This window comes from Furipterus horrens, unplaced genomic scaffold (assembly GCF_987537825.1).
Source record: "Furipterus horrens unplaced genomic scaffold, mFurHor1.1.pri manual_scaffold_2, whole genome shotgun sequence".
Lineage (NCBI taxonomy): Eukaryota > Metazoa > Chordata > Mammalia > Chiroptera > Furipteridae > Furipterus > Furipterus horrens.
Genome location: NW_028327172.1, coordinates 40,022,077 through 40,048,399, shown reverse-complemented (window position 1 = coordinate 40,048,399; position 26,323 = coordinate 40,022,077). Strand labels below are relative to the sequence as shown.

General features: G+C 43.7%; 1 protein-coding gene across 5 annotated transcripts in view; it reads right to left on the bottom strand.

Moving 5' to 3' along the window:
- Window positions 1–26,323, bottom strand: part of SCUBE2 (signal peptide, CUB domain and EGF like domain containing 2) — a 68,235-nt gene that overhangs the window by 2,309 nt on the left and 39,603 nt on the right. For 2 of the 5 annotated variants that reach the window (XM_090264151.1, XM_090264152.1), the window contains exons 14-21: window positions 25,622–25,726; window positions 23,358–23,513; window positions 22,766–22,972; window positions 10,187–10,357; window positions 8,227–8,394; window positions 7,369–7,530; window positions 5,210–5,407; window positions 3,931–4,083 (exon numbers count right to left, since the gene is read on the bottom strand). In XM_090264151.1, coding sequence (XP_090120277.1) covers window positions 3,931–4,083; window positions 5,210–5,407; window positions 7,369–7,530; window positions 8,227–8,394; window positions 10,187–10,357; window positions 22,766–22,972; window positions 23,358–23,513; window positions 25,622–25,726 — 1,320 coding nt within the window. The remainder of the gene's footprint in view (window positions 1–3,930; window positions 4,084–5,209; window positions 5,408–7,368; window positions 7,531–8,226; window positions 8,395–10,186; window positions 10,358–22,765; window positions 22,973–23,357; window positions 23,514–25,621; window positions 25,727–26,323) is intronic. The other 3 variants (XM_090264160.1, XM_090264163.1, XM_090264157.1) reach the window with 2 other exon arrangements.

Below are 26,323 nucleotides of genomic sequence, written 5' to 3'. Positions count from 1 at the left end.
GCAAGAAAGCTATGCTCATTTTCTCATTAATAATTCTGTGCCCTGACATCTACATTAAATGCAGAGCACACAATTCAAGCCTTCTCCAAATGTCAACTCCCCCTTCAAAGTCCCTATAGTCTCTTTCCTACAGTCACAATTTAAATCAAGCATATGAAAAACACAATCTTTTTCAAATTCCAGGCCAAAAAAAGTGGCCTCTTTATATGCATATCATGTGCAGCAAAACCAAACAAATCATAATAACATCACTGAAACTGTGTGGGAGGATTTCTTAAAGAAGTTTCTCCTAGCCAAGTGATGGTACATGGAAATCAATAGTAGAATTACTAACAACTATTTCAACACATGTGTAGTGTCACTGGTATTCTATTCCTGTAGTATCTTTCTTCTTGTTCTTTTATTTTAGTCAATATAAAATATAATTAAGGGCTGGGGATGAAAAATGGGCCACATATTAAACCTGACAAGTTCAGGGGAGGCCTGCATGCAGCCTTACAAACTCAGAGACCTAAAGTAACCACATGGGATGGTCTGACCATAAAAATTCCTAACTAAAAGCATGGCATGGTGGGTAGTCACATCCTAGGCCTATAGCTACAAAGGTCAGTCTTTATCTTAAGCAAGTCTGTCTATTGTCTCTTTGAAGCTAAGATGATATACCTTGGAATGTCAGAGTGAGTATTCTCCTTTGCCCAGAACCCCTCAGACTACCACCCCTCATTGTTACCTTGTTCCCCAAATATCATCTTTATGTGCCTTAAGTATTATTTGTTAACTGTCCTACACCCATCAATGTAAAAGAAGCAGGCGTCTCTCCATTTTACTTAACTTTATCCAATCTCAGAGATTTCCTTGCTTTGCTTTCTCCGGTCCCCTAATCCACCACCAATGGATTTCCTGTAGCCCTCCTCACATCTCAACCTTTGACTGTAATGTATAAAGTAAGCTGCAAAAGTGCCATTCTCTGGAGCATTTTCTCAATCCTTTGAGATTTTGCTTCCTGGCAATTGTCGTCAGTTTGGCTCAAATCAACTCATCAAAATTCTCTACCAGTTTGGATGTTTCTTACATCGACAGGGCACATATTATTTATCTTGAATTCCTCTGCTGCAGAGTCTCTACCAGAGAGGACTAGCTCCTTTTGATGATGGGCATTCCCCACAAGGAACACCAGTGCTGGGCTGTGTCCTGGTGTCAGAGAGGACCGGAGAGCTGTTCGCCGATATGCCAAATGCTCCCAGACACTGTCTTTTAAAAAACTATTTCCTCTGATTTTAAGAACTACTGCTGTCTCTTCACTTGTTCTAACTGTCCTGAGAAAAGCAGGCTAGTGTTATAGGTAAAAACTCAGGCCCTGGAATCCCAAAGACCTCAGCAATTTTGTCCTGCTGTGAGCTTGGTGCGGTTACTTAAATCTCTCATCCTGAGAGACCAAAACCAGGACAGAATCACATCCACTTCATGGGCGATTGTGAGGAATGTGCTGTGTCAAAGGCACTTAGCACGTGCTTGGTGCTCAGTGGCGCTCAGGCCATATTAGTCATGGCCGCAGAGCTCTCCATTCTCCAGAGGTCAGTGGGGCGGTCTATAGTTAGGAACCTCACCTGCCCATTCTAACTGTGATTTCTGTTCTGCTAGGCTTGGAAACCAGATAGAAAACTTGTATAAAATATATGGTTAAACAATAAAGATTAAGTAGGCTCTGAGTAAAGACCTAAAAGGCTTCTATATGGCCAAAGCAGCAGTTTTCAACTATTTTCTGCTATGACATGTTGAAGACAAACTCTTGTGAGTCTAACTGGGGTTATGTATGATTTCATCTGGTTCTTTATTTGAACAACAAAAAAGAAACAGAACTCTGATACTAAGAGCTCTTGTCATGGGTGTTTGACATGGTTTCAGGTACAAAGAGGATGATCCTACCTTTTGGAACATGTTAGACAGAAACTATGTGAAGTGTTTTTAAGAAACCCATTCAGTATCATCTTTCCAAAAGACTTACTTTTAGTACCTGTCTGTCTCAACACCTTCAATGGACCCCTATAACATTAGATCTACCCTTCCGGATCTCAAAGTTCCAGCCAACTCAAAGCTCCCCATAGCCTAACCTCATTCCCTTTTATTCTCATCTCTCAGGGCTGCACCCTGCCAACTGGACATATCATCAGACCCCACACATGCCAGTTCTCCATCCTTTGGACTGTATCATTCCTTCTTCCTGGATGTTCTTCCTTCCATTTATTTAAAAAAAATTTTTTTTTACATATTCTTTCAAGACCCAAATCTCTTGAAACTTTCCCAAAACCCATGCAAACTTAACTGTTACTCCTTTTTCTATGTTCACACAGAGCTTTGTACATGCCTCATTATAGCATCTATGACAATATAAACTTTTTGTGTTTCTGTCACTAACCATGTTGTCTCTAGCACTTAGTTCAATGCGTGGCACAGTAGATGCTCATTAAATATTTGTTAAATGAATAAGTTCACAAATGAACAGATGACTCTTCCCTCACTAGCTTATGAGGTTCTCCAGGACAAGGTCTAGTTCATTCTGTATTCCTAGTTAATGTTTGTCAACCAAGTCTCAGAGCTGACTAGGGCCCCAGGGCTAACATTGGCACCCCTTTATTTAACAAGAAGAAAATCAAACCAAAAAAATCATTGGATTTGCCCAAAATCACACAGTCAGTTATGGCAGAGACAAGGCCAGAAGTTGTAACTTCCCCTCTCCCTGCTCAGAATTCTATTTAATAAAAGCCACAATCATAATGGGTTAATATTTATTGAGCATTTACTATGTACTGGGCACTACACCAAATCTATTATAGATCGTACCATTGAGCTGTTACATTAAATTTAATGATTACCATTATTTACACAATTAAGAAAATGAGGCTTAGAGATGGTAACATACACAAAGTCACAGAAGAGCTTATACCGAGACTGGCTGACCAACACCCATGTTCTCACCTACTAAGTAAGCTACACTCACTTTTATTTTATTTTATTTATTTATTTGTAGTTCTGAAAGCACGAAATCTTTATTTTTGTTAAGTTATAAAAATCAGATCAAATACTAGAAGATAGTTAACATGATAAAATGTTACATATTTTACTTTGCTTGTTTAGCAACTTTAGCAAAATGTTATCACATAAACCTTACACCTGCTTGCCTCTAAGTTAGGTTAAAAAAAAGCATTATAATCCCTGTTGAATGTGGGCAAAGGCAGAGATCCAGAATGGCTTACCCAGAGCTATATAATGAATTAGAAAATCTGTACTAGAACCTGTATCTTGTTACTCCAAATTATATGTTTAAATTAAAACTGGAGACATTATGAATATCTTCTTTATAGTAGTAATTAAATATGAATGTGTATGGAAAAACTAATTTCTTCAAAATGCTTAATTTCAAAGAGAGTTATTATTTTGTAAGTAAATATTTCAAAATATTGATTCAGTGAAAAGTGTAAATCTGAGCAGAGGCAATGTAACCCTGTCAAAGAAGTCTGGTCTTGATTCTGACTGAGCTGAGAAATAAACTAAAAATTAGATGTCTTTATTCTTTCCTATCCTAAGCAGAATGATCTTTGTAATCTTTTAAAAATAATGCCATTATATAAATATCTACTTGTAACAGAATGGAAACCTTAGGGGTTAGGTTTTTCTGTCCTGAGCCATGGAAGGAAATGTGTGTGAACTTATATTTATTTTGTAAAACATCTTTTCATTCTGGCAGTCAGTGTCCCCAAATGCCTGTTTAAAATCTGGCACTCATGAGTCAGTGATGTCCTTTCTCCATATCCTGCCTGGCTCTGTGCATGTGTGGACATCAACAATTCCCCAGCTGGCCCACAAGTTGCTTCTGCCCAAAGCAGATAAGCTCTTTCTGCACACTGCAGCCTGAGCCAACACAGCACTTACCATCGTAGGTCACGTACGGGACCTGGAACCCTCTGGCACTGTTCCCTTCGTTGGACTTAAACTGAATCCACAGCTTCTTTGATCTGGAGGTGAAGGCGATGGGGCGTTCGTAGGTCTGGCAGGTTTCATACGTGGTCACAGAATTGGACGAAGCTGCCAAGAGAAGTTGGAGGGGGTGGGGTTCAAGACTCATCACTGAGCAGGCAGACAATGAACACTCATCTTGTTAAATGCTCACACCATATAACAAGTTATGCTCAAGAGCTCTTCAGGCCTAGCTGAGCCCTCATAAGAGCCAAAGACCTGGAGATCGAGTAGATGCATCTGGTAACGTGAGGCCCCAGGGAGGCTGACCGAAGGCCCGTGGCCAGCCTGCAGCAGTCACTGCTGGAGCTGAGAAGGGGACCTTACATCCCAGAGCTGACCTGCTGGAATCTAGTAATTATCACCACCATTTGCTGCGAGCTTCCTAGAACCAAACTTTATCCCACTAACCCTCCGAAAACCATAGGAAGTTAGTGCAGTTGTCACCTGACCAGGGTCACACACCAGTATGTGGAAAAGTCAGAATTCAAACCCACACCTGACTTCAGACATTGTAATGATTAATAAGAATAGCAAATACTTAAATAGTGGCTTCAAGCATCAGTATTTTTCTAACTGCTTTGTGAATATGATCTGATTTATTCCTCATGATAACCCTGTGATGCAGCAACTATTAATAAACTCATTTTAAAAGATGTGGACACTGAGGCACAGAAAATCCAGGATGTATGTTCAAGACCACAGGACTCCTAAGAGGTGGAGCTGGGGCTTGCTCCATGCAGTCTGGCTGCAGAGCCCATTCAGAGTACTGCCTCTGAGTTGTGTTAATGGCAGTGTTGCTTATAGACACTCAGCCACGTGACAGAATGGGAGGGGGTCCCTCCTGACTGACCCATGCCCTTTGCCTTCTGAGTCCCCAAGCTATGAGTTGCGTCCCAGGGTGGGGCAAGTGTCCAGGGCCGGCCCTGCATGAGCCGTATTGACTCTGTGTTGAGCACGGAGGGGAAGACTGACCTGCAGGAATCCCACCACCTCTGGGGGTCAGCAAGATGCCTCGGTGTGGGGTTTGGGTGGAAATGTTGTGTCTTGTAAAACTCTAAAAACTCATGTCCCATCCCTGTTCAAATACAAAGGCGACATGCAAGGCCTGGTTCTCACATTTAAAGCTGGGAGTGTGCCATGAGGCTTCCCAGCCGGCTTTAGAAGGGGAGGGGAGCAGAGGGGGAGGACGCACAGGTTTTCCGCATCACCAGGTAGTCTCCACAGTCATCTTCGATGGGCAGGAAGATCTCGGGGACTACAATCAAGATGCGGCGCTTGGGGGGTGGGTTGATGGTCCACGTACACTCGGTGTTGGCTGGGTAATTGCCTGGGTAGTTCGGGGACTCAATGTATCCAGTGAACTCCCCCAGCTCCCCTCCACATCTTCTGTCTGGAAGAGGAAACGTCATGAGTTACAATGGCAGGGCACAGCCGTCGCTCTACGGCTACCAGCAGCTCAGCTGAAGAGAACCCCTGCCTCCCTGCTGCCAGCAAGGCCCAGGGCCTGGAAATGACACCATCCTAGGAATGAGCCTGTCCTTAATGCCCAGGGTCCCCAGTGGGAGCCTAGCTACATGGACTCCCCACACAGAGCCCACCCCTCTGAGCTCCCAGGCACTGTTTTCTCTTTAGCTTGAAAGTGCTTCAGGTCAGGGGCAGGCATTTGTGAAACAAAAGGACAACTTTAGTTTTCGGTATTTTGTTTACCACGTGCAAGCACTGGGGTAACCATGACGCAGAACTTCTAGGTCTGTCAAAACAGGGAGAACAGAGCTTATGGCTCAATTTGACCCTTTCCTAGAGATCTTTGATGAAGACATAACAGCCATTTTCTTTGTCTTTTCTCTCTGGTCAAGGCCACATTTTATTTTTAAGTCGGGAAGAGAATTCCAATTAGCTATCAGTCAGTATGGGGCAGGCTGGATATTCACCTCTGGCACCAAAGGCAGGAAGAGCACACATTTGGTACACACACATGCGTGCACAAACACACGCCACCTCAGCGTATCTTCATTCATTGACTCTCCATTCATCCCACCAATGTTATAAAAAAAAAACAAAACAACTCTGGGTGTTCAGAAATGAGAAAGACACAGGCCTTACCCTCAAGGTACTTATTGTTTAAAACTATCGGGTGAACCTGTGCAACAGAAGATATTGCAGGGGTTACCTTTTTCCTCTCTAATTATAATTGGAATTTATTATTCCCAGTAGAAAAAAATAAACAGGCTTCCTTTCACTGAAGAGAAGAGGGGGAGCAGAGAGCTGTGGGGTCAAGAAAACTTTCTTCAAGCCTGTAGGGCTGCCTGGGGAATCTGCCATGTGGCTCCTAAGAGCTAACAAAGGAGTAAGTCTGGGAGGACTAGGAAACAGATCTCACCTTGGTGTGGGGAAGAACCCTAGAACACTGTGAATGTCCCCAACTCTAATCCACCAACAGTCCAGGATATCATGAGAGGTAGTAAGTGTCTCATCATGGCGGCATTCAAGAAGAGACTAGAAGGCTACTTGTGAGGATATTGTTAATAAGACTTCATTGGGATAGAGAGAAAACTAGATAATCTTCCAATCAAAATTCAAATGATTCACTGTCCCCTTCAATCCCAAGCTCCTTCCGTTTGGGGAAGCCTTTTTGCTCCCCTACATTGCTACCTTAATAATACTGAATCAGCTGAGATCTAGTTTACTAGTGCATTTTACATGATGGTTAAAAACCAACCAACTACACAGAAAGTCATTAAATGATTGGCTTCCTCATTCCCAGAAAATACAAATCAGACTCCTTAGTGTGGCATTCAAGGCTTTCCTACTTGGTCAATCTCAGACTCCCTTCAGCCTATCCCATGATCAGGTTCAGGGGTCTCTTCCCTGAAAAGCTTTTACTTCTGAGGCTGTGCATGCCGCCCACCCCCCAACCCCCCGGCCCCCAAACCTTCTCATACCCTCCAGGAGCCTTTCCTCAGCTCTCCAAGCAGAATGAATTGCTCCCTCTTCTGCAATCCCACAGCCTGTGCTGCCTGTAGGGACAGGGACTTGTTCTGCTTGGAGTGCCTGGCACACAGCAGTCCACAAATAATATTGGCAAACAGGACTGAACTGAAATTATAGCAAGTGTGGCCTGTGAACATGCTTGGAGAAGTAGCCAGGGTCAATAATGGTGACTACCGGGGGCCAAGCCCTACTCCCCTTTAGTGCTGGTCTGCAGAGCCATGAGCTGGGCAAACAGCATCTATTTGGTTCTGAATGTACCTGGCACCCCTCCCCCCACCACGTGCTATGCACACCACACCCAGGTGGACCCAGGCACTTGCCCTCATAATCAGGACTGAAAAGCCTTACAGAGAGACGTACTTTTACACTGGGTTATGTTTGTGGAGCCATCAAAGTCAGTGGTAGTATTTCCTGGGCAAGAAACACAATGATTTTTTCCAAATTCAGGCTGGTATGTTCCTGCCGGGCAACGAATGCATCGGTGAGTGGTGGTGTTGTAGAAATGTCCAGGTGAGCATTGAACTGTGGGGGTGGGAGGGTGGAGAGAATGAAAAAAAAGACTATTTTCATCCAACACAACATAAAAGGTTTCACAGTGTAATAAGTTTCTGTCCCGAAGGAAGTACTGCTTTCTTACTAATCTGGGGTTAATCAACATTTAATTCCCTAAAAAGCCAGCTTGGGTGGGATTCGTGACTCATGTCACTGAGAAAAATGCAAAGGGACCAAAGTACGAGAGTATCTTCAAAGAGTTTATGGTCCATGCAGAGCCAGACATAAACAGTCACAACTCGAGTCTTCCCGTGAGTGTTGCGGGTGCAGAACTGACACGGCGTGCGGAGTTGGGCTTCTGCGAGAGGCAGCGGGAACAGGGCTCTGGTTCAGGGGGTGGGGGTGCAGCTCTAAGCAAGAGTACTGAGATGCTGGAAGACTGGGAGGAAGGAGCGCAGGAATCTGTGTACACCTGCTCATCTCTCCCTGGTTGTCCCTGCAGTCAGCCCCGTCTGAAGGGCCCTGGTGGCTGGGGGGAGACCATGTCCAGGGCGTTCCTGTGCTCTCTGTACCTCCTACGGGGTGAATGGAGCAGGACCTGACTTCACAGCCACCGCAGCGCCACACCAGGTACCTCTGGGCTGGGTTTGATTTGAGATTTATCAGACTCCCATGTTCTCTACAGGGAAATTCCGTTCTGGAAAAGGCAAGCTGCGACAGCCTCACCTCTGGTTTCACAGTCCTGGAAGGAAGCAGCTCCCAGGTGTCTGGTGGGGAGGCCTCCCCCACAGGAGAAGCAGGAAGTACGGCCAGCTTCAGGCTGGAATGTGCCCAGGGCACAAAGCTGGCAGGGTGCAAAGCCATCCGCAGAATATTCGCCAGGTTGGCACAGACCTGGGGGACCAATGACCCTAGGTGAGCAAGGCTCCCGGGGCTGACACTTTCCCATCTGTCTGCAGGTGAGATCAGACTCGGGGCAGGCCAGCCACCCTGTGCTGACCTCTGCTCCCACCTCAGTGGAGCTTGACACACAGGGTTACACAGCCCAGTGCAAAGATGGAGACCAAGGAGCTAAGTGTCAACTGCTTCCAAAGTGTGGGGCAGACCCGTGGAGCAGGCCTGGGTGTGCTTCAGGCTTAGACCACATGGATCTCAGGCAGGCCCTGCTATGCAGGAGCGCCCAGAGAGTTCTCTCAAATCAGTTTGGTTGTGCAACCCAGACATACACCATCACCCAGATGATTACCTCCTAGCGATCATTTAACAGATTACATTTACTAAATGACATCTTACCCAAAGGTGTGTGCTGGCCTCCCTCAAGTAGTCTACGAAACCCAGTCCACAGTGACATTAAACCCAGTGGCCTTTACTTTAAGAACTTTAATATTATTATTTTTAAAGTTTATGGCAACAAGCACAGCAATAGACAAAAGGATTTCTAAAAGCACATGTTCCTTAGGAATAAGCTTGTCATCAGCAAGATGCTATAGAAATCTGTTGTCTTTTGTATTCCTAATCATCATTCCTCTATTAATTTTTATGGTCTTCTTTCTACCCAAAAGTTATCCAACAAACACCCCCCCCAAAGGAGGAGCTGGAGTCTGTTAGACCTGGCGTCTGATTCAAAATCCTCTACTCCTTATCTGCATGACCTTGAATGACCCCCTTTAACCTTGGGAAGGTGATACAACCATATGGAAAATTCATGTAATACCCTTACCATGATGCCTAGTGTTGGTAAATATTTAAGAAATGGAGTTATTGAATATTTACTAATTGAATAATAATATTCTTATTACTATAAATATATCTTAATAAGTTCACATACAAGTGTGAACAGATGCCTGAAGTGCTTCCTTATAAACTTTGCAGTTAGTTCTAGGGTTTCATAACAGGCTAAAGATATGGTATGAGTCACACTCCATCCGAGGACCTGATTTTTAAACCAGAAAAAGTGCTGCAGTTGAGTTCAGAGTCATTCAGGGGAAACTAAAGCTGGTTCTGGAAGTCACTGGAAGGAGAGGCAAGGGCCGCCAAGGGTCCCTGTGGACCCTTCCACAGGTATCACCTGCGAATTGCCATGTCAGGTCACACCTTCTGTTTCAGCCCACAGTGTCAATACAGCTGGTCTTTCTTCCATTAGTAAAATGGAAGACATTTACTAATAAAAATAAACAGAAAAGAAGTCCACTGAACCTAAGTGAGCTTGGCGCCAGAAAATACAAGAGACGATTAAAAACTCTTTGCAGAGTTTTTAACAAAATAACCAGATGGATACTTCTTAAAAATCAATGTGCTATGAATTTGAGACCAAAGCTGGAAAAATCATCAGAACTACATTCTCCATTTTAACACTTTCAATAGTCCTTACGTGCTGGGTGATCACTGCGGTCTCAGATATTTACAGTGAAAAAACCATGCAATTGCAAACTTTACAGCTTTTTTCCTGCCGAAGTATTCTATCTTCATTTATTTATTCATTTATTTGTTTTCATTTATTTACTCAAGAGAGCATCTCCTAGTACATGTCAGGCACTGGAAAGCCAAAGAGGAACCCAGCGTGGCCCCTGCTCTTGGGAAGCCCATGACGCAGTGTGAACTGTCTCTCCTGAAATGCGCTTTTGCCTCCTGTCTAAACAATGATACCAGAGACTGGGAGAGTAAGAAGGCAAAGGCGAATCCTTACCTCCACATTCAGACACATTCCAAGTTTCTGGGGTCTTCAGGGCTCCTGGATTTTCTGGTCTTGGGCACGGTTCACATGTGATCTGTCCTTCCTCATTTTGGAAGGTTCCATTTGGACACAAAACGCACCGTTCTTGCGATCCATCATAGTATGTCCCAGCCCTGCAACTGACTAGCCAAAGGTGGAAACGATCTGGTCAGTGAGGGCACAGAGGCCAAGGAAGGGTGATGTGAATGCTAGAGATGAAGGAAAAGATGGCATTGGCCACAAACTCCCCCACACTAACCCCCCTGAATACAGACTGGGCAGCACCTCCGGCTTCTCCGTGCACACCCCCGTCATGATCCCCGTAACTCAGCAGTCCCCAACTTTTCTGGCACCAGGGACCGGTGCGGGGTGCCATTGGGCCTTTTAGGAGAGAGTGGTCAGGAGTGAGAGCTCAGAGGAGCTCAGGGGAACTTCACTTGCTTGACTCCTGCTGTGGACGGGGTCGGGGGGCAAAGGCGAGCAGAGACAGGAGGCGTAGATCAGGGGAGCTTCCTTCTCAGCCCAGCCAGTTCCTAAGAGGCCCCAGAATGGTACTGTTCCTTGGTGCTCGGTCCACGACCTGCGGGTTGGGGACCCCTGCTGTAACCCACAGTTAGACGCATTGACAGGTCTTCTCTCCCTAGACCATGAGCTTCGGGGATCACAGTGGCCCTAATTATTTTTGAGCACAAGCACTTGATGATTCTCCCTACTTCACAGGGCTGCCACCAGAAGAATGATAAAGTTGAAAGTCATTCACTGAACATAGGCTTAGTAATGGAAGAAGAGAAGAAGGTGCTTTTAATTCTGGCTGGTGGCATCCTAGAAGGCTTCCTAGAGGAGGCCACATTTGTGTTGGGCCTTGAAGGATGAGCAGGATCTTGCCACATAGAAAAGGGGCCAGTTGTAAAGATTCATGTATGACATAAGAGAGGAGAGGGAAGAAAGGAAGGCTGGGAATAGACTGAAAAAGTTCTTGAATGCTAGTCATTTGGATTTTATTCTGCAGGTAAAGGAGCCATTGAAAGGAGAGGAATACAACCAGAAGCTGTGTTAAGAAAAGCTCGCTCTATGGTGGTGGTGGGGAGAGTGATCTCAAGAGTCTTACAGATAACTCTTCAAAATAGGACACTTCATATTTGTAATAAAATTAACATGTTACAAAGAGGAAACCCTTGTCACTATCTCCTGGAAGAATAAAGTACAAGGAAATCAATAAACTACGCTTCTGATAATATTTCTGGTGTTGTTAGTTAAATGCCGATTTATATCTTATTTTAGAACATCAATGAACGTAAAGTAAATACTCTAAATTGAGTTTCCTAGCATAATATTCAAACATCATCATCATAACCATCAAAATAACCTTTCTAATGGTTCAGATTTGTTTGGTACTTACAATCTACTAGGTACCATGCCAAAATCTTTACATACATCATCTCATTTATTTCTAAAAACAACCATGAGGAGTTAGGTGCTATTATTAGCTACGTTTTACAGAAACAGAGACTTAGGGACCTTAAATAATTTGGCCAAGTTCCATGGCTAGTCTGTGAAATACACTTACGGTGATATCAAGAACTTTGAGTTTTAGGGAGAAAAGGGTCATTTAACAAAAATGCAGACTGAGCAGTTAGTTGGGCTTCATCCTGCAAACCGAAAGGTCGCCAGTTGAATTCCTGATCAGGGCACATGACTAGGTAGCAGGTTCGGTCGAGCCTAAGGAAGACAACCAATCGATGTTTCTCTTTTACATGAATGTTTCTCTCCCTCTTTCTCCCCCACTTTCCCTCTCTCTAAAATAAATTTTTTTAAAATGCAGACTGAATTGTGTTCAAGACTTTTCCAAGAATTCTCTGTGGGGCATTAGGGAAATTTAACTGGGATAAACACATTCTCTTTTATATTTAAGATACCAGGAAACAGAAAACAAAATATCACAAGATAAATTAGCTATTATACCTCTTGAAGGTCTGTAAGGGGAATGTCTATTTTCATTGTATCTTACAAATGCAATCTGCATATATACTTTTAGGGTTAAACATGACAAAGTTCTTTATTATCAGTAATAAAAATGTCTTTTCATTATTCACGCCATAATTTTTAAAAGTGAGGCTTTTAAAAATCATAGTAAGCCGAAAGAAGCCACATTTCAAATATTATTTCTACGATTAAATGCAGTTAATCAATAAGGTCGACTCTGAAGTGTAAGTCTTAATACTTTTTTATATTATTTAGATTTTCTTTTATAATATTCACATACCATTTTTATTCAGTTTTATGATTTTTAAAAAAAAATTTTAAATGAACCAAATTCTGCTTTCTTGGCATATAGCATTATAATGAGCATGATGCATAGATCTGTGGCAGACAAAGCCTATAATTCCAGGCTTATTCTCTAAATGCAGCCGTACTGGATAATGGTTTCCATAATTACTCTGCTTTCAGCTCATCTCCCCTGGAAAAGCTGGGCTGAAGTATGTACTCAAAATGCATGACTTTCTATCCCCTGTCCCACCTGACTATCCCAGTGCTTATAGCAGGCTAGGAAATGAGAGAATAGTCCCTTCACACTCCAACAAGCCAACTGTCACGAAGACTGGCAGAAAGTAGAAAAAACCTAGGCTGTTTGGAACCCCACTCGTCCAAGCCATTTCCATGTTGGCAATAGTTGTTTCTGAAACACTCCCTCACCTAAAGGGAAAGTGCACATATGACGGCAGTGACTGGGCAGCCCTACTCATTATGACTTAGAGGCAGATCAGCAGGGTCTGTTCCATCGCGGTCCCTCTGGCAGGAAACAGATCCCTGCCCCAGGCAGACTGCAATGGCCCTGGTTCTCACTGAAAAGACTGACTGGATTGGGCTCCTGCTGCTCTGGGCGGCCAGTCCTCCTCAGAACTATTTAACCTCCCCGCCTCCAAAACCTTTTTAGGTTACACTTTGAGGAGCCTCACAATATCCCACATCTGTTGCAATTTCTCAGCTGAGCAAAGGGGCTGAGGAATGCCCCTTGGGCTGCCCTGCGGAAAAAGAGGGCACCAGCTCTTTTCTCTCGCAGTGAAAGGCCTGCTTCACATGAACAAACTCATACTGCCATTCACAGTTTCCATTTTCCTTCTGGAGAGAAAGGCTTACAGAAATAATTCATGCCAAGCACCTTCCACATTAACTTGTTTCTTTTCACAAGGTAAAAATGAGCTGAACACTAAAACGGGATTCCAAAATGTCATGAACAGACGCCTGAAAACAGCTCTTTGCAAATGTGCAGAAGATCTGGCCTGAAGAGACCTCACTCTCACGTTCCAGTTGGTTCTCTTTTCTCCTCAGCAGCCAGCTTGTTTTGCTGCCCCGAACAAAGGAGTCAATTGCCCCCAGAATACTTCGTGATCACAGCAAAGCTTTTGTGTGTCTTCAGTGACCATTAAAATCCCATTCTCAAATCCCACACAGCTGTTTTTTCCCTCTCTTTAAAAAAAAAAAAAATACAAGAAAGCTTTTCTGATGCAAAAGGGAGAGACCAGCGGGACCAGGATTAATGGCTACAAAGAGACCTGAAGGCTTGCCCTCTTTTCAACGCTACCGCCTTTAAGTATTTCAGGCTATGGACAAACACTATGGTGTCTCTGTGGCTAAGATGGTGAACCTAATAAAAGAGGTCACTCTCAAGCATCTGACTGTTTTCTTAAGAATCACGCCTTGACTTCTGAAGGAAAGCCACAAGCAGCCCACAGGGATTCCCAGGGAGTCCTGGAGCTGTGCTTTGTCAGAGCTCAGGGGAGAGGATGCTCCAGGCAGTGCTGTGGCCTCAGGATCCTAGTTGGAACCGCTTTCAAATGAGACTTTCAGGATAACAGGAGCAACCTGTTGGGTTGTTGTGTCTGCCCAGGTTTTTGGTGTGTGTTCAGGTTTGCAATTTGAAAACATTCTCAAAGTTGCGGCAGAGAGATGAGCCCAGTTTGACGCCTTCCTTACTGGGTTCCTGAATGCATGCTATGTTCTCTTCATGCTGGTTAAATGGGGCTGAGATTTCTCTTCCCTTGGAGTGCTTCTTTGCCCTCAATTAAAATATTTCCCCAAAGATTTGCCTGTTGCTCTCTTCACTTTTAATGTAGGCAACTATCCTTGGGATTTCATCTATTGTCCCTCTGAAGATTCATTTACTCTTTCATCCAATTAAATACTTACTGAGCAATGATCCTGTGCTGGGCACTGTTCTAGGAGCTGGAGATGCAGCAGAGAAGACAGACATGGCCCTGCCCTAAAGGGGCTCTCATTCTAGTGAGGAACTTTGACAATCGAGGAGCAAGCAAATAAGCATATAGTCAAATGCTAACTAGTGGTAAGTGTGATGCAGAAAAGAAAAAACAGGGTAAGAGGGGCAGACAAAGAGTGGTTGGAATGAAGTTTGTGTGTATGTCATTTTAAGAGTAGCCAGGAGAGGCCTCCTGGAGCAGAGATTGGAGGGAAACAGATGTGCAAAGGCACCGCCTAACAACAAACGGGCCAGTGTAGCAGTAACACAGTGAAAGGGGCAGGGTGATGAGAGGGCACGAATTTTTCAAAGCAAGCAGGGGCCCTATCACATAGGTTCTTGAAAGTCATGGTAAGGAAATTAGATCTTACTCTAAGCATGTTGGAGGTTTGGATGGAGGAATGACATGTTTTTAAAAGGTCTTCTGTCTGCTGCTTGGAGGAGAGACTAAAGGCAGGCAAGGGTAAGGAAGAGAATTCAGAGCCTATCACAGAAGACTAGACAGGAGACGATGGGGTTTTGGAACAGAGTGGTAATCATCGAGGAAGAGAAAGTAGTTAGAGTCAGGGTATAATATAAAGGATTTGCTAATGGATTGAGTGGGGAGCGTGACAGAATGTGAGAGGTCAAGAAGGCTCGGAGGTTTTCAACATGAGCAACTGGGGAAAGAGAAGTGCCATTTACTGAGATGAGGGGGAAACAGGTTTTATTTCGGAAAGAGTCGGGGAGTAAAATAATTTGTTTAGTGAACTTGGGATGCTTGTTAGCCATGCAAGTTCGATATTAAAAAGGCATTGGTTATACTGCTGACCTCTGAGATAGAATATTATACCTCAGGGGTTTGCAAGATGATCCGCTGGGCGTGGGCAAAACACTTTCACATCTATGTCTATTAATTTTTACCTCAAAAATAATTAAAAAGGAATGTTCACTGATTTAGTAAATGGTATAAGATCAGCCCCTTGGACACTACGCATCTCTGTGAGTCATAGACACACACGAGGAAACAAGGTCTTCAAGAACAAAGCAAGCATTCTGCACTCTGGGGGTGGGAGGGACTAACTGATTCACTTCTTTTCAACATATTAAGAAAAATTACAGTTTAACTGTGCCTGATTGAATAGATTTCCTGATTATATTATCTAGTTTAAACCAAGCTGTCCCAAAGCACTTTGAACGATGCCCGTAGAAACCTGGACCGCAGGTAGCACCAATGAGGCAAGTGCGGTGAGTGACAGGAGGCACCAGGGCTGGCATAGCTTGTCCTCCTGGTGCCCGCTCTTTGTCAAACCACATCAAGAGCTAGAAACGGTAATGATGTAATCAGATCTGACAAGAGTTGAGCCAAAATACCAGCAATTAACAAAAATACTATTTGAAAAATGGAGTTATGGCCATGACTGTTAGCAATGAATCTCAGCAAGCTGTAAAAAGTTAGCCAGCTATCGAAATCGTTTATTTAATGTGCACCTCATACTTGTGTCTTTATATTGGCCAATAGTACAGTGTAATTTTTAAATAAGTAAACACTCATAAATGTATATGTGATTGAAACTGTTCAACACTTCTGGAACAGAGAAATCCATAACTCAAAATAGAGATCAGAGCTGGAGAGACCAGTTTTGGAGTCACCAGCATGGGGTGGTATTTAAAGCTGTGGCCCTGGATCAGGTCACCCAGGAGAGTATGACGACAAAGGAGGGGGATAGAGAACTAAGCCCTGGGATACCTGATATTGAAAAATCAAAAACTAGAGGAGAACCAGTACAGAAAATTAAAAAGGAGCAGCTGGTGAGGCAGGATGAAAACCAGAAATGTGTCTGAAACCCATGAGAGAAAAGTGTTTCCAGAAGGAGGGAGTGATCAGCAGTGTCTGAGTGTGTTTTGGCAACTGGATTTGGTAACATGAAGGCGGTTAGGAATCTTGGGAAAAAGCAGTTTTAGTGGAGGGGTCAGTTGAGAAGAAAATTGGAGGTGAGGAAGCAAAGACAGTGCGTTTAGACAACCCTTTCAAGGAATTTCGCTCCATGCAGGAGTAGCAAAGAATCTGGAAAGAAGCATGAAGTCAAATGAGCGTCGGTTTGTTTTTTAAGACAGGAGATAGGTTTGTGAGCTGTTGGACATTATCTAGTAGAAAAAAAGAACTCAAAGTTGGGGGGCGGCGGTTAAGTTCCGCAGAGGTTGAGAGAGCATGGGCTCCAGAGCCCAGGTGGAGGTTGGCCTTAGACAGGAGCATGGGCAGTTCTTCCACATTAGCAGGAGGCAAGTCAGAGCATGTGGGACACACAGGAGGGCTGCTCTCGACACCCAGAGATGAAGCAGTTTCCCTAGACTCCCAGAGACCTGTGGACATCTCTATCTGGAAGTCCTGTTACACCTTAAATTTAACTAGCCCAAAGGAATGCTTCTTTCCTTTCCTGCCGGGCCTTCCTACCACCTGACTTTACCCTTTTTATAAACACACCTCTCCCTTCCCAGTCATCAAGAGTCCAAACCACAGTTACCATCCGGGCTCTCTCCTCCCTGCCCCACCTGTCAGCAGCAGCACCCCACAGGTGTGGCCCTTTGTCCATCTCCTGTTCTTCTTCCCTGTGGCACCAGTGGCCTTTGATCCTCACCATCTCTTATGTAAATTACTGCAAAACCTTCCAACTCTTTCCCTTGCCTTCTGTTACACCACCAGCTTCACCTTTCCCAAGTGCTGCATTGACGGGCTCTCTCAGGCTCAGAAACCCCTTTGCCTCAACTCCCTGCACGTCTCTCAGTGTCTTCACCTCAAAACTCAGTCTTTAATCTCCTTTTCTATATCTAACTTCATTCTTTCTCATGCACTCCCAAGGCCCTATTTTTTTTTTTTTTTGCTTTTCCTATAAATCTTTTCTGATTATTTCTTCCCCAGTGATCACATTCATCTGTCTATTCAACCAACCCACAGGGTTTTTCTCAGTACCTCCTGCATGTGAAGCGGGGCTGCGTGAGAGGAGCGACGTGGGAAGTAGGTGCCAAGATCAGAGGCCAAGTCAGGAATCGCTGAGCTCACACAACTCTTTCCTCGTCTCAGTCCCCAATTCAATATATCACCAAATGCCGCTTAGAGTTCCTCCTAAATAGTTCCCTAATCCATTGCTTCTTTTCTACCGCCTTCATGTTCTCAATATTTCTCATGAGAAGCATTCAAAAACCCCATTTTCAGTCTCCAGTCCTGACCCCCAATTTATTCAGAGACCTGGATGCTCCCTGGCTAAATCCCCTAACGGCACCTTGTCACCTATGGATAAAGTCGAGGCCCCTTAGCGACATATAGCAACATATTCAAGGTCTCCCATGACTTGCCATGCTGTCCCCACTAGCCTCGTTGCCCACCCCGTCCTACCTGCACTCCAAGGCTGGTAATACTGAATGTTCAGAAAGTGGCACAGATTGGTATCTTGATAAATACTAGTTGAACTGATTTTTCTCAACTGCTGCAAAGGAAAGCTACACCTCTTAAAAGCTGAATTAGACTTTCCTAGTCTCTCAAGAACCCAGGCACTAAAATACTTCCTAGTTTGCCAGCTGCCTGGATTGTGTCTTTTAAAATTCCAGCAAGTTTTAAGAATAATCAAGTACAAAAAAATAGTAGCACATATGGTAACAAGTATATTTCTTAAATAATTTTTCTTTATGAAAGAATAAATAGATATGAACAAAAAATAGTTAGAAATCCATGTCATCCTTAATTTTTCTTTCACTATTAAGGACTTTATGAATTTCTATGGAGCTTAGGGAATTTGTTCTTTGGAGAATATAATTGCTATCTTTTTTCTCCATCTTGTTAAAATCAATCACAGATGGTTGATACAAAGTCACCTGCAGATCATGCTGTCCCAAAAGTCCTTAAATGCCAAATTAATGAGATGTTACCATGTAAAAATGACTATAAGAAAGTATTTAATTGGTCAGAAGGGACTACTCTTTGATGTAACTTTGAACTTTTTAAAAAATTCTTGTCAGAGGACATGTTCATTGATTTTTGGAGAGCAAGGTAAAGGGGTGTGGGCGGGGGGCGGGAGACATCAATGTGGGAAGGAAACATCAATCAGCTGCCTCACCGCAACCCCCTACCCTGGCCCGTATGTGCCAGGACATAGGATTGAACCTGAAATCTAGGTATGCATCCTGACCAGGCACCAAAACCAAAACCTTTTTTTGGTGCACGGGATGGCACTCTAACCAACTGAGCCACCCCATCAGGGCTGTAACTCGAGACTTTAAATTTTATTTCTTAAATGATATTGGAAAAACAAACAATTCAATCGAAAAACAGGCAAAGGATATAGATGTTCTCAGAAGAAATCCAAATGGCCACAGATAAATGACAGCATGCTCAGGCTCACTAACAATCAAAGAAAACCAGTTAAAATGACTTCATCATTTTTGCTTATCAGATTTGCCAAAATTAAAGAAATCAGTGATAGCTAACCCATGTTAGCAATGATGTGGGGCAATGAACACTCAGATGCAATGTTAGAGGGAGTATATATTATGGTCTTTTTGAAGGGTAATTTGGCAGAATCTATTAAAGTTTTAAATATGCATGTCCTTTGACCCAGCAATTGGACTTCTGAGAAATATTGGCCGTGTGCATAAAAAAAGAATGTTCACCATGGACATGGACAACAGCATGGGGATTGACTGTGGGAGAAGGGGTGGGCTGGGGTTGGGGGAGCAATGGGGGAAAAAGTGGGACAACTGTAATATAAAAACAATAAATAAATTTTTAAAAAAGAATATTCATTGCAGTATTGTTTATAATAGAAAAATTATGAAAAATTTAAACATCTACCAATAGGGTGGCAATAGATGGCTATTTCATATGGTTAATAAATACTGATGCCTTAAAAAAGGACTAGGAAGCTTTAAAAGAAATAAGTTGTCTCCTCTCTTAGCATGGAAAGATGTAAGAATCTACTCTCTAGTTCTATATAGCACTATTTAAATTATATTGTTGTGTTTTTTAGATGTTTTTTCACACATAAACCTAAAATCTATTTTCAACACAGCAGCCAAAGTTGTCCTTGTAAGACATGAGTCAGAACTCTGTTACCCCTCTGCTCAAAATCCTTCATTGGCATCATTTCTCAGGTTCCAAGTCAGTGATCCTCACCACCATTTCCATCCCCAGGTGATCTGGCCCTTGGCTACAACTCTGATTTCTTCCCTTTCCCCTCGCTCAGCCCTCATCATCCTGGCCTTCTTTCCAATGCCTCTGGGTTTTTGTATTTGCTCGTGTCTTTGCCTGGGACTTCTCCCAGATATCCAACCCCAGGGTTTGCTTCCTCGGTCCTTATAATATCACTGCCCAAATAACATTTTGCAAGAACATAATCCTTGACCATAGTCTGCATTTGGGAGACACATGTGCTCACCCTGCCCCTTTCCCCTGGCACATTCTATTCCAGTCCCCTGCTTACCTGTCCTTCATGCCCTTACCACCACCTGCCACACGGTATACTTCCCTGTTTATTGGATGGTGGTCTGTCTCCCTCCTCTAGCATCGCACATTCTGCGAGGGCTGAGACTTTTGCTCTTTTGTCTCATTACTGGATTCTCAGCACCTCCAACAGTACCTGACTTACAGTGGGTGCCCCATAAATATTTATTGAGTAAGTAAATAAAATTTCATTTTTACATATGCATGAAAATAGACCTTGGAAAAATACATAGCAATTTATTGACAGTGATTACTTCTGAAATGGGAAATTACTTCTGTATCATTTGAAACAGGCACTATTTTGGAATTTAAAACTAAGTAAAACTATTTTAAAGGGAAAACATAATGGTTCCATCTCTCCTTCCAGCTGATTTAAAACACCTTTTTGAATTCTCTTCTGCAGACACTGAAAATAATTTCCAAAAAAGAACTATCTTAGGCTTGTGTCTCTATGTATGTACCATTCAGAGTTCAGAAAATACCAGTAAGCCTGGTGTTTATAAAGTTCTAACACCAAGAAATAAACCAGGAATATAAGACACACACACACACACACACACACACACACACATACACACACACACAGAGTGGCTTGCCTGTGCCGTGAGTCTGCTGGGTAAAAAGCCTTTCTACTTAACATACCCAGCCACTCTATACACTGATTTCCTCCCTCCATCAGGAAGAAGGATTTTCACTGGTAATTCTTTGTGCTGTTTCCTCTCCACAGTAAAATCTTCATCATTGCTGTCAGACGAGGTGAGCCTGGTTAGGTCTCATGTGGGCTACAAAATCCATCCATTGCTAGAGGGAGCTCTTGAGACAAGACACATTATCTTCTTCAGCAGCAACTCCAACATAACTTAGCATGACAAGCATTCAGGACACATTCATAAACACACAACAGCTATATAAACCGCATACTGAGTGTCCTATATAAATTGTCATGGTCATGAGGCCTCTGTTAAGTAAGTCCTGATCCTCACTCCTGGGCCGTTATTCCCCAGAAACACACTCACACAGCCTCACTGCACTGCAGGATTGTTTAAAACATTATATTTAATTATTTATCGTGGATTTTTCGCTATATTATGGGATTTTGCGGTACTGTATACGTATGTTGTTAAAGTTACGTAGGTTTAAGAGTGTTGAAGAAATGTAAGGTTCCTACTTCACGGGCGTGGGGGGGCGGTTCTGGAACGTAGTACCCGTGATAAGTGAGGGAATACTGTACTCTCACTGGAAATTGGTCCACAGGGCCCTCTCAACACTAGTTTTTCCCGAATTCTAAACTGGCCACAAAGGCCCCTGGCAAGTCTGTCAGTCCTCTCCCTAATAGGGAGCAACGGGGGAAAGAGGATGCAGTTTAGCTCTGAGGGGCCAAGAGGAGGACCAGCTGGCCCATCCCTGTAAATTTCTGCAACTCGCCCAGGAAAGCTGGGCAGCAACAGCCAAATCTCATCACCATTTTGGTATAGAAACTGGAACTCTTCAGATTTTAAATGAGAATAAGCCAACCAGCTGTGTTTTACTGATTTTTTTTTTTTTTCTTTTTAAGAGAGTCAGCTGGAATAGAAATCAAGATTACTTGAGAACCAGCCTCTGGTGGACAGTTACACTTGATTTTTACCATGTTTTGGCAAAGCAACAGGTTTGGGCTGTGGGGTCAGAGCTGACCATTCTCCTGAATGAGTACCCAGAGGCTCAGCTTTTCTTCTTCTCACACACTGATTTATTACTCCTTAGCTAAAGCTTCATTTCTCGAGACATATAATTGTAAAGACATTTCAGAAAGGATATCAGTTTATTCTGGAGGGGTCTGGTTTATCAAAAGTCACCTTAATTGGGACCAGAGCACAGGCTTTGGGGTCGGCCCATCAATGTGATCTTGAGCAAGAGAATTAGCCCTCTGAGCCCCAGTTTGTTCATCTGTTAAGTGGAGATAATAATACCTACCTGGTAAGATTCCTGTTAGGATTAAATAAGATAATGCAGCCACAGTGCTTAGATATAGTGCTGTACTTGTGACAGGTAAGAACTCAATAAATCATTACCATTATTACTATAAAGTGAGCCTCCCAATCTTCTCCATTTAAGACTTGTCAGAATCTTCCAGAATTGCCCAGCACAGTCTATCAAAATAAACAAACCTCAAGACCGACCACCCCGGGACCACTTGCCCAGGTTCCTCTTGCCTGGAACTTTATCAGAGGAATAGTATTGATATTGCTCAAGTGCCAGGTCTCAAATTTAACACACACACACACCCAAACATACATGAAGCTGACACTACAAGGAACCTTGGGCAGAAGCTCAGGGATCTCATAAGGCAGCTGAGTAGCCCCCAGCCTTGCCTCTGCACAAAACTGTGAACAGGAGATTGTTCATTGCCACCACCCATCAAGCGAGAGGGAGATAGGAGGGGAACTGTGATAGTGGAGTGTGCAGAAGGTTCATGGCGTCTTATACCTGCAGTCCTGCCCCAGCCAGGAGGCCACAGTTCCCTGAAGACCACTGTCCCTCAGACCCTTAAAGGGCAACACTCCCTCTTCTCATCCACCCTGCCTCTTCCTTTCTGTCCCTCAATTTGGCAAACATTTATTAAGTGCCCACCACAAGCCAGGTATGTTGCCAGGGGTTGGGGTGCTCTTGGTCCAGCAGACATGACAGACACCACCATGTAGTTCCTAAATGAGTGCATGGCAGGGCATTCTACTGAGTGAGCCCAGAGAGGGAAGGAGGGGGCCAGACTTTCAGTTACCCTTAGTGTCTGTGGAACTGAAGACAGTTCTGTTAGCAAGAATGTCCTGGCCAGCAGGCCACTCACCACATTTGTTTCCTACGTGGCTCTGGCCCACTGCACAGGACTGTGTCCGGTGTTCAGATGTTCTGGGAGACTTTTTAGCCACTTCGAGGTCCATGCCTGAGAGGTGGAGGTGAAACTGCTCTCGGTGGGCAGCCTTCCGGAGTGTGCGGATGGCTTTCCGGAGCCTCTTCTCTGTTCGCTTTACGATGCAGCTCAGATCACAAGAAGCTACAGAAACAAGAGGGACAGCAGTGGAGGAGGACGTCAGGCCACAGCACGTGAGGGTGATCAGTCTGACTGCAGGACCCACCACTGCCCGCGGTTCCCTGTGGTCAGAACGGGAGAGACCTAGCTGAGCACCTAGCAGGCTGGGCAGCATTCAATACCAACAGAAATTTGTTGACCAACATGGTAGCTTTGGGTTTTCATGAAGCAGATAAAATCATCAGGTTCCAAACCGATTCAGTTTAGTTTGGGGGTGAAAAAAAACAGGAGATACTTCAGTGGTGGCACTACCTTCCCCCTCCACCCCAAGAATGATGAAAAGTGAAAGGCAAAGGAATAAGGAGCAAGCTGTGAGAAGCCTGGCACCGTAGATTGTTTTCAAACCAACCTGTCACCTCCTTTTGGTTAGTTTCAAGCTCAAACTCAACAGTGATAAACATTTCCTTAGTGGCGCTTGGTCGGCCTGGGGCTCCCGGGACTTGCTTGCCGGAGCTGCATGTAAGGTTTGCGTAGCGGAAGCTCTCTTTTACTGAGCTCTGCTTCTCTGTATGAAGAAACAAAATGATCGGAAGCCAGGTTCTGGCAAAGCACTCAGTTGAACATTTGCTAGAGCTCAGTAAACATTTCATTAAAACAACCCTCAAGGGACTAAATGATTAATTCTAGATGCCAAAACGTTGAAAGCCCTCAACTCGGAGCACGATGACATTTTGATTTTGAAGAACCAGTATTGCCTCCTCTATAACTTAACAATTTAGCACTTGAAGTAATTCTCATGGATAGATGCGGGATGTTTTAGAACAACCAGCCACCTATGTGGCAGACAGGAACAAGGTCGGCTGGCGTCTCTGACTGATGGTTTGCTAAGGTGCACGCGTATTCTCACAGTTGGTTTCCTTAAAGCTGCGCTGGGATGCGCCAAGCAGGGGCTGAGGCTTCAAATAGGGAACAAGCATGGGAGTAGAAAAGAAACTGACTCCAGCTTTCAGACAAACTGACCTTGAAGTAATTCCAACCCAAAGGGAAAGCTGGGAAGCACATCAACAGTGATGTCTCATTCTGAAATAACCAGGAGCAATACATGGCACAAAGAATCAACAGACCCAAACAGTATCGTGAAGGCATATGGGATGGGTAAGTGTTGGATAAGGCAGGGCTTTGCACATCCCCGTGCCTGACCTTGGCCGTCACCCCTCTACCCATGGCTTCCAGGGAATCTTTCAACTAATGACTGTTGACCCGAACCCAAGAGCTCATCTACATATCACCCACACAACTGATTTGTCTCTATTTTAAAATCTTGCTTTATTGAACTGATACATCATCTTCTTTACCATCACGAGGATGTTCAAAGCTCAACAGTTCACCAGGGGCCTTCTATATATTTCCCCTAAGATCTATCTTACCTTTTCAAAAGGCTAACTTTAAATCTCAAAGTAAACAGATGTTTATTTTAAACCTTTCTCCCTTTCAATTTTCCCATATCTATTTTTTCAACTTTTTATTTTGGAACAAGCTTAGATTCACAGGGAAGTTGCTAAGATAGTATTGATAGTTCTCACAAACTCTCCACAGGCTGCCCCTGATGTTAACTAATATCTTCCGTTAACACCTACGTTTATCAAAACTAAGAAATTAACATTAGGACAACACCATTAAGTTAACTAAAGACCAAATGTATTTTTAAATAATATTTTTTCCTTCTGATCTATAAGTATAAATGCCCACTGTGGAGAATTTGGAAAATGCAGAAAAAGAAATTAAAATCACCTGTCATCCTCCCACCCAGCTACAACCACTACAAATGATTCGGTGAATTTTCTTTCCACGTGCCCTTTTGTTTTTATATAATTCAGGCTGTATTAGATATACAAAGTGTTAATCTCCCTTTTTCCATCTTAGTATTACAACAAGAACATTTTCCTATGTCATTAGACATTCTTTGAAACATATAATTAACAGCTGCATAGTATTCCCTCAAACAGAGGTACCAAAATTAATCTTGGTTAGTTACTTGAAATAGGCAGTCCAAGGTGACTGGAGTGAGCTTTATGTTTATTTGTATAACTTATTTGAGGGAAAATTGGGGAGAGAAACCTCCCTAATACTTGAATCCTGATTTTTTTAAATCTCCTAAATTATTTTATGAAACAATACTGGAAATGTGAGCTGGGAAAGAGAGAGGAGTGTTGGGTTCTGCTCTTTCCAGTAAGGCCAGTTGGGTGGTATTTATTCTGCTGAAGCCTCCAAGAACTAGATCCAGCAGGAAAGCTGGATGTTACATCTTTGTTCACCAAAAATTATCCTTTCTGAGCCAAACCTTTTTTCATTTCTTTGGCGTATATCCCAAGCAAACTTGAGGATCTAGAAAAATTAACCCAATATGATCACAAAGTGCTAATGCATCTGAAAGCCCTTACTGATTCGTGTGAATTTACACGTTTCCCCAGACCGTCATCATCTGTACCTCACAAAGGAAGCTCTGAGGTCTATCCCCAAAATGACATGGGATGGTAGGCTAGGCCCCTCCTCTTCCTGGGAAGAGTCCTTAGAGATTCTGAACTGTTCAATCCCATCTGAAGGGCTCAAGCTTGTTACAGGTCCCTTTCCCAGCATGCAACGAGCTCCTGCACTAGCCGTCTGATTCCATACCTGGTAGTGCTGGTCGCAGACCCTCGGGAAACAGCTCAGCCTTTTTCAAACTACACTTGCCTTCATTTAGCTTAAAGGTTACACTTGTCCTGACGGTGGCGACATCTTCAGAAAGAAACAAGTGAGAGATGTTACCTTCAGAGGCAAAGGAATGGAAACACCAGTGGGTGATGGCGAGCTACCCACTGGCTGGGTCCCACAGCACGCTGCATATCCTGATCCCCTCTTACCCTTAGACCAAGAAGGGTTTGGATCATGGAGTACCTATTACTCTGGGCCTGGGGACACCAGGAGCCTCCCCTGTGAGCTATAGTTATTCCTCCATCCGAGATGAATCCAGTGCTCAAATATAACAGAGGGAGGGCCCGCAACAACCTCAACAGTGAGATAAGATATGAGGTCTTTTTTGTGCCTTCCCAAGAAAGAAGCTCAAAATCCTCTAGTTCAGATTTGGGCAAAACTGATGAGGCAAATGGGGAAGGGCAGATTCTCCAAATAAGGCTGTCCTGGGAGGACAGGGCTGAGGGAGCCACCAGTCCAGACAAAATGGCACTTGCTCAATGTGGCGAGGACTTTCAGGATCTGGGAGGCCCCCACTTTGAGGGGCTCATGTGCAGAATTCTACTCCCTGCCCGTAGTCGGTCTTAACCATAGGTTAGGCTCTGGAGCCAATGACCAGGATTCAAACTCTAGCTCTTAAAG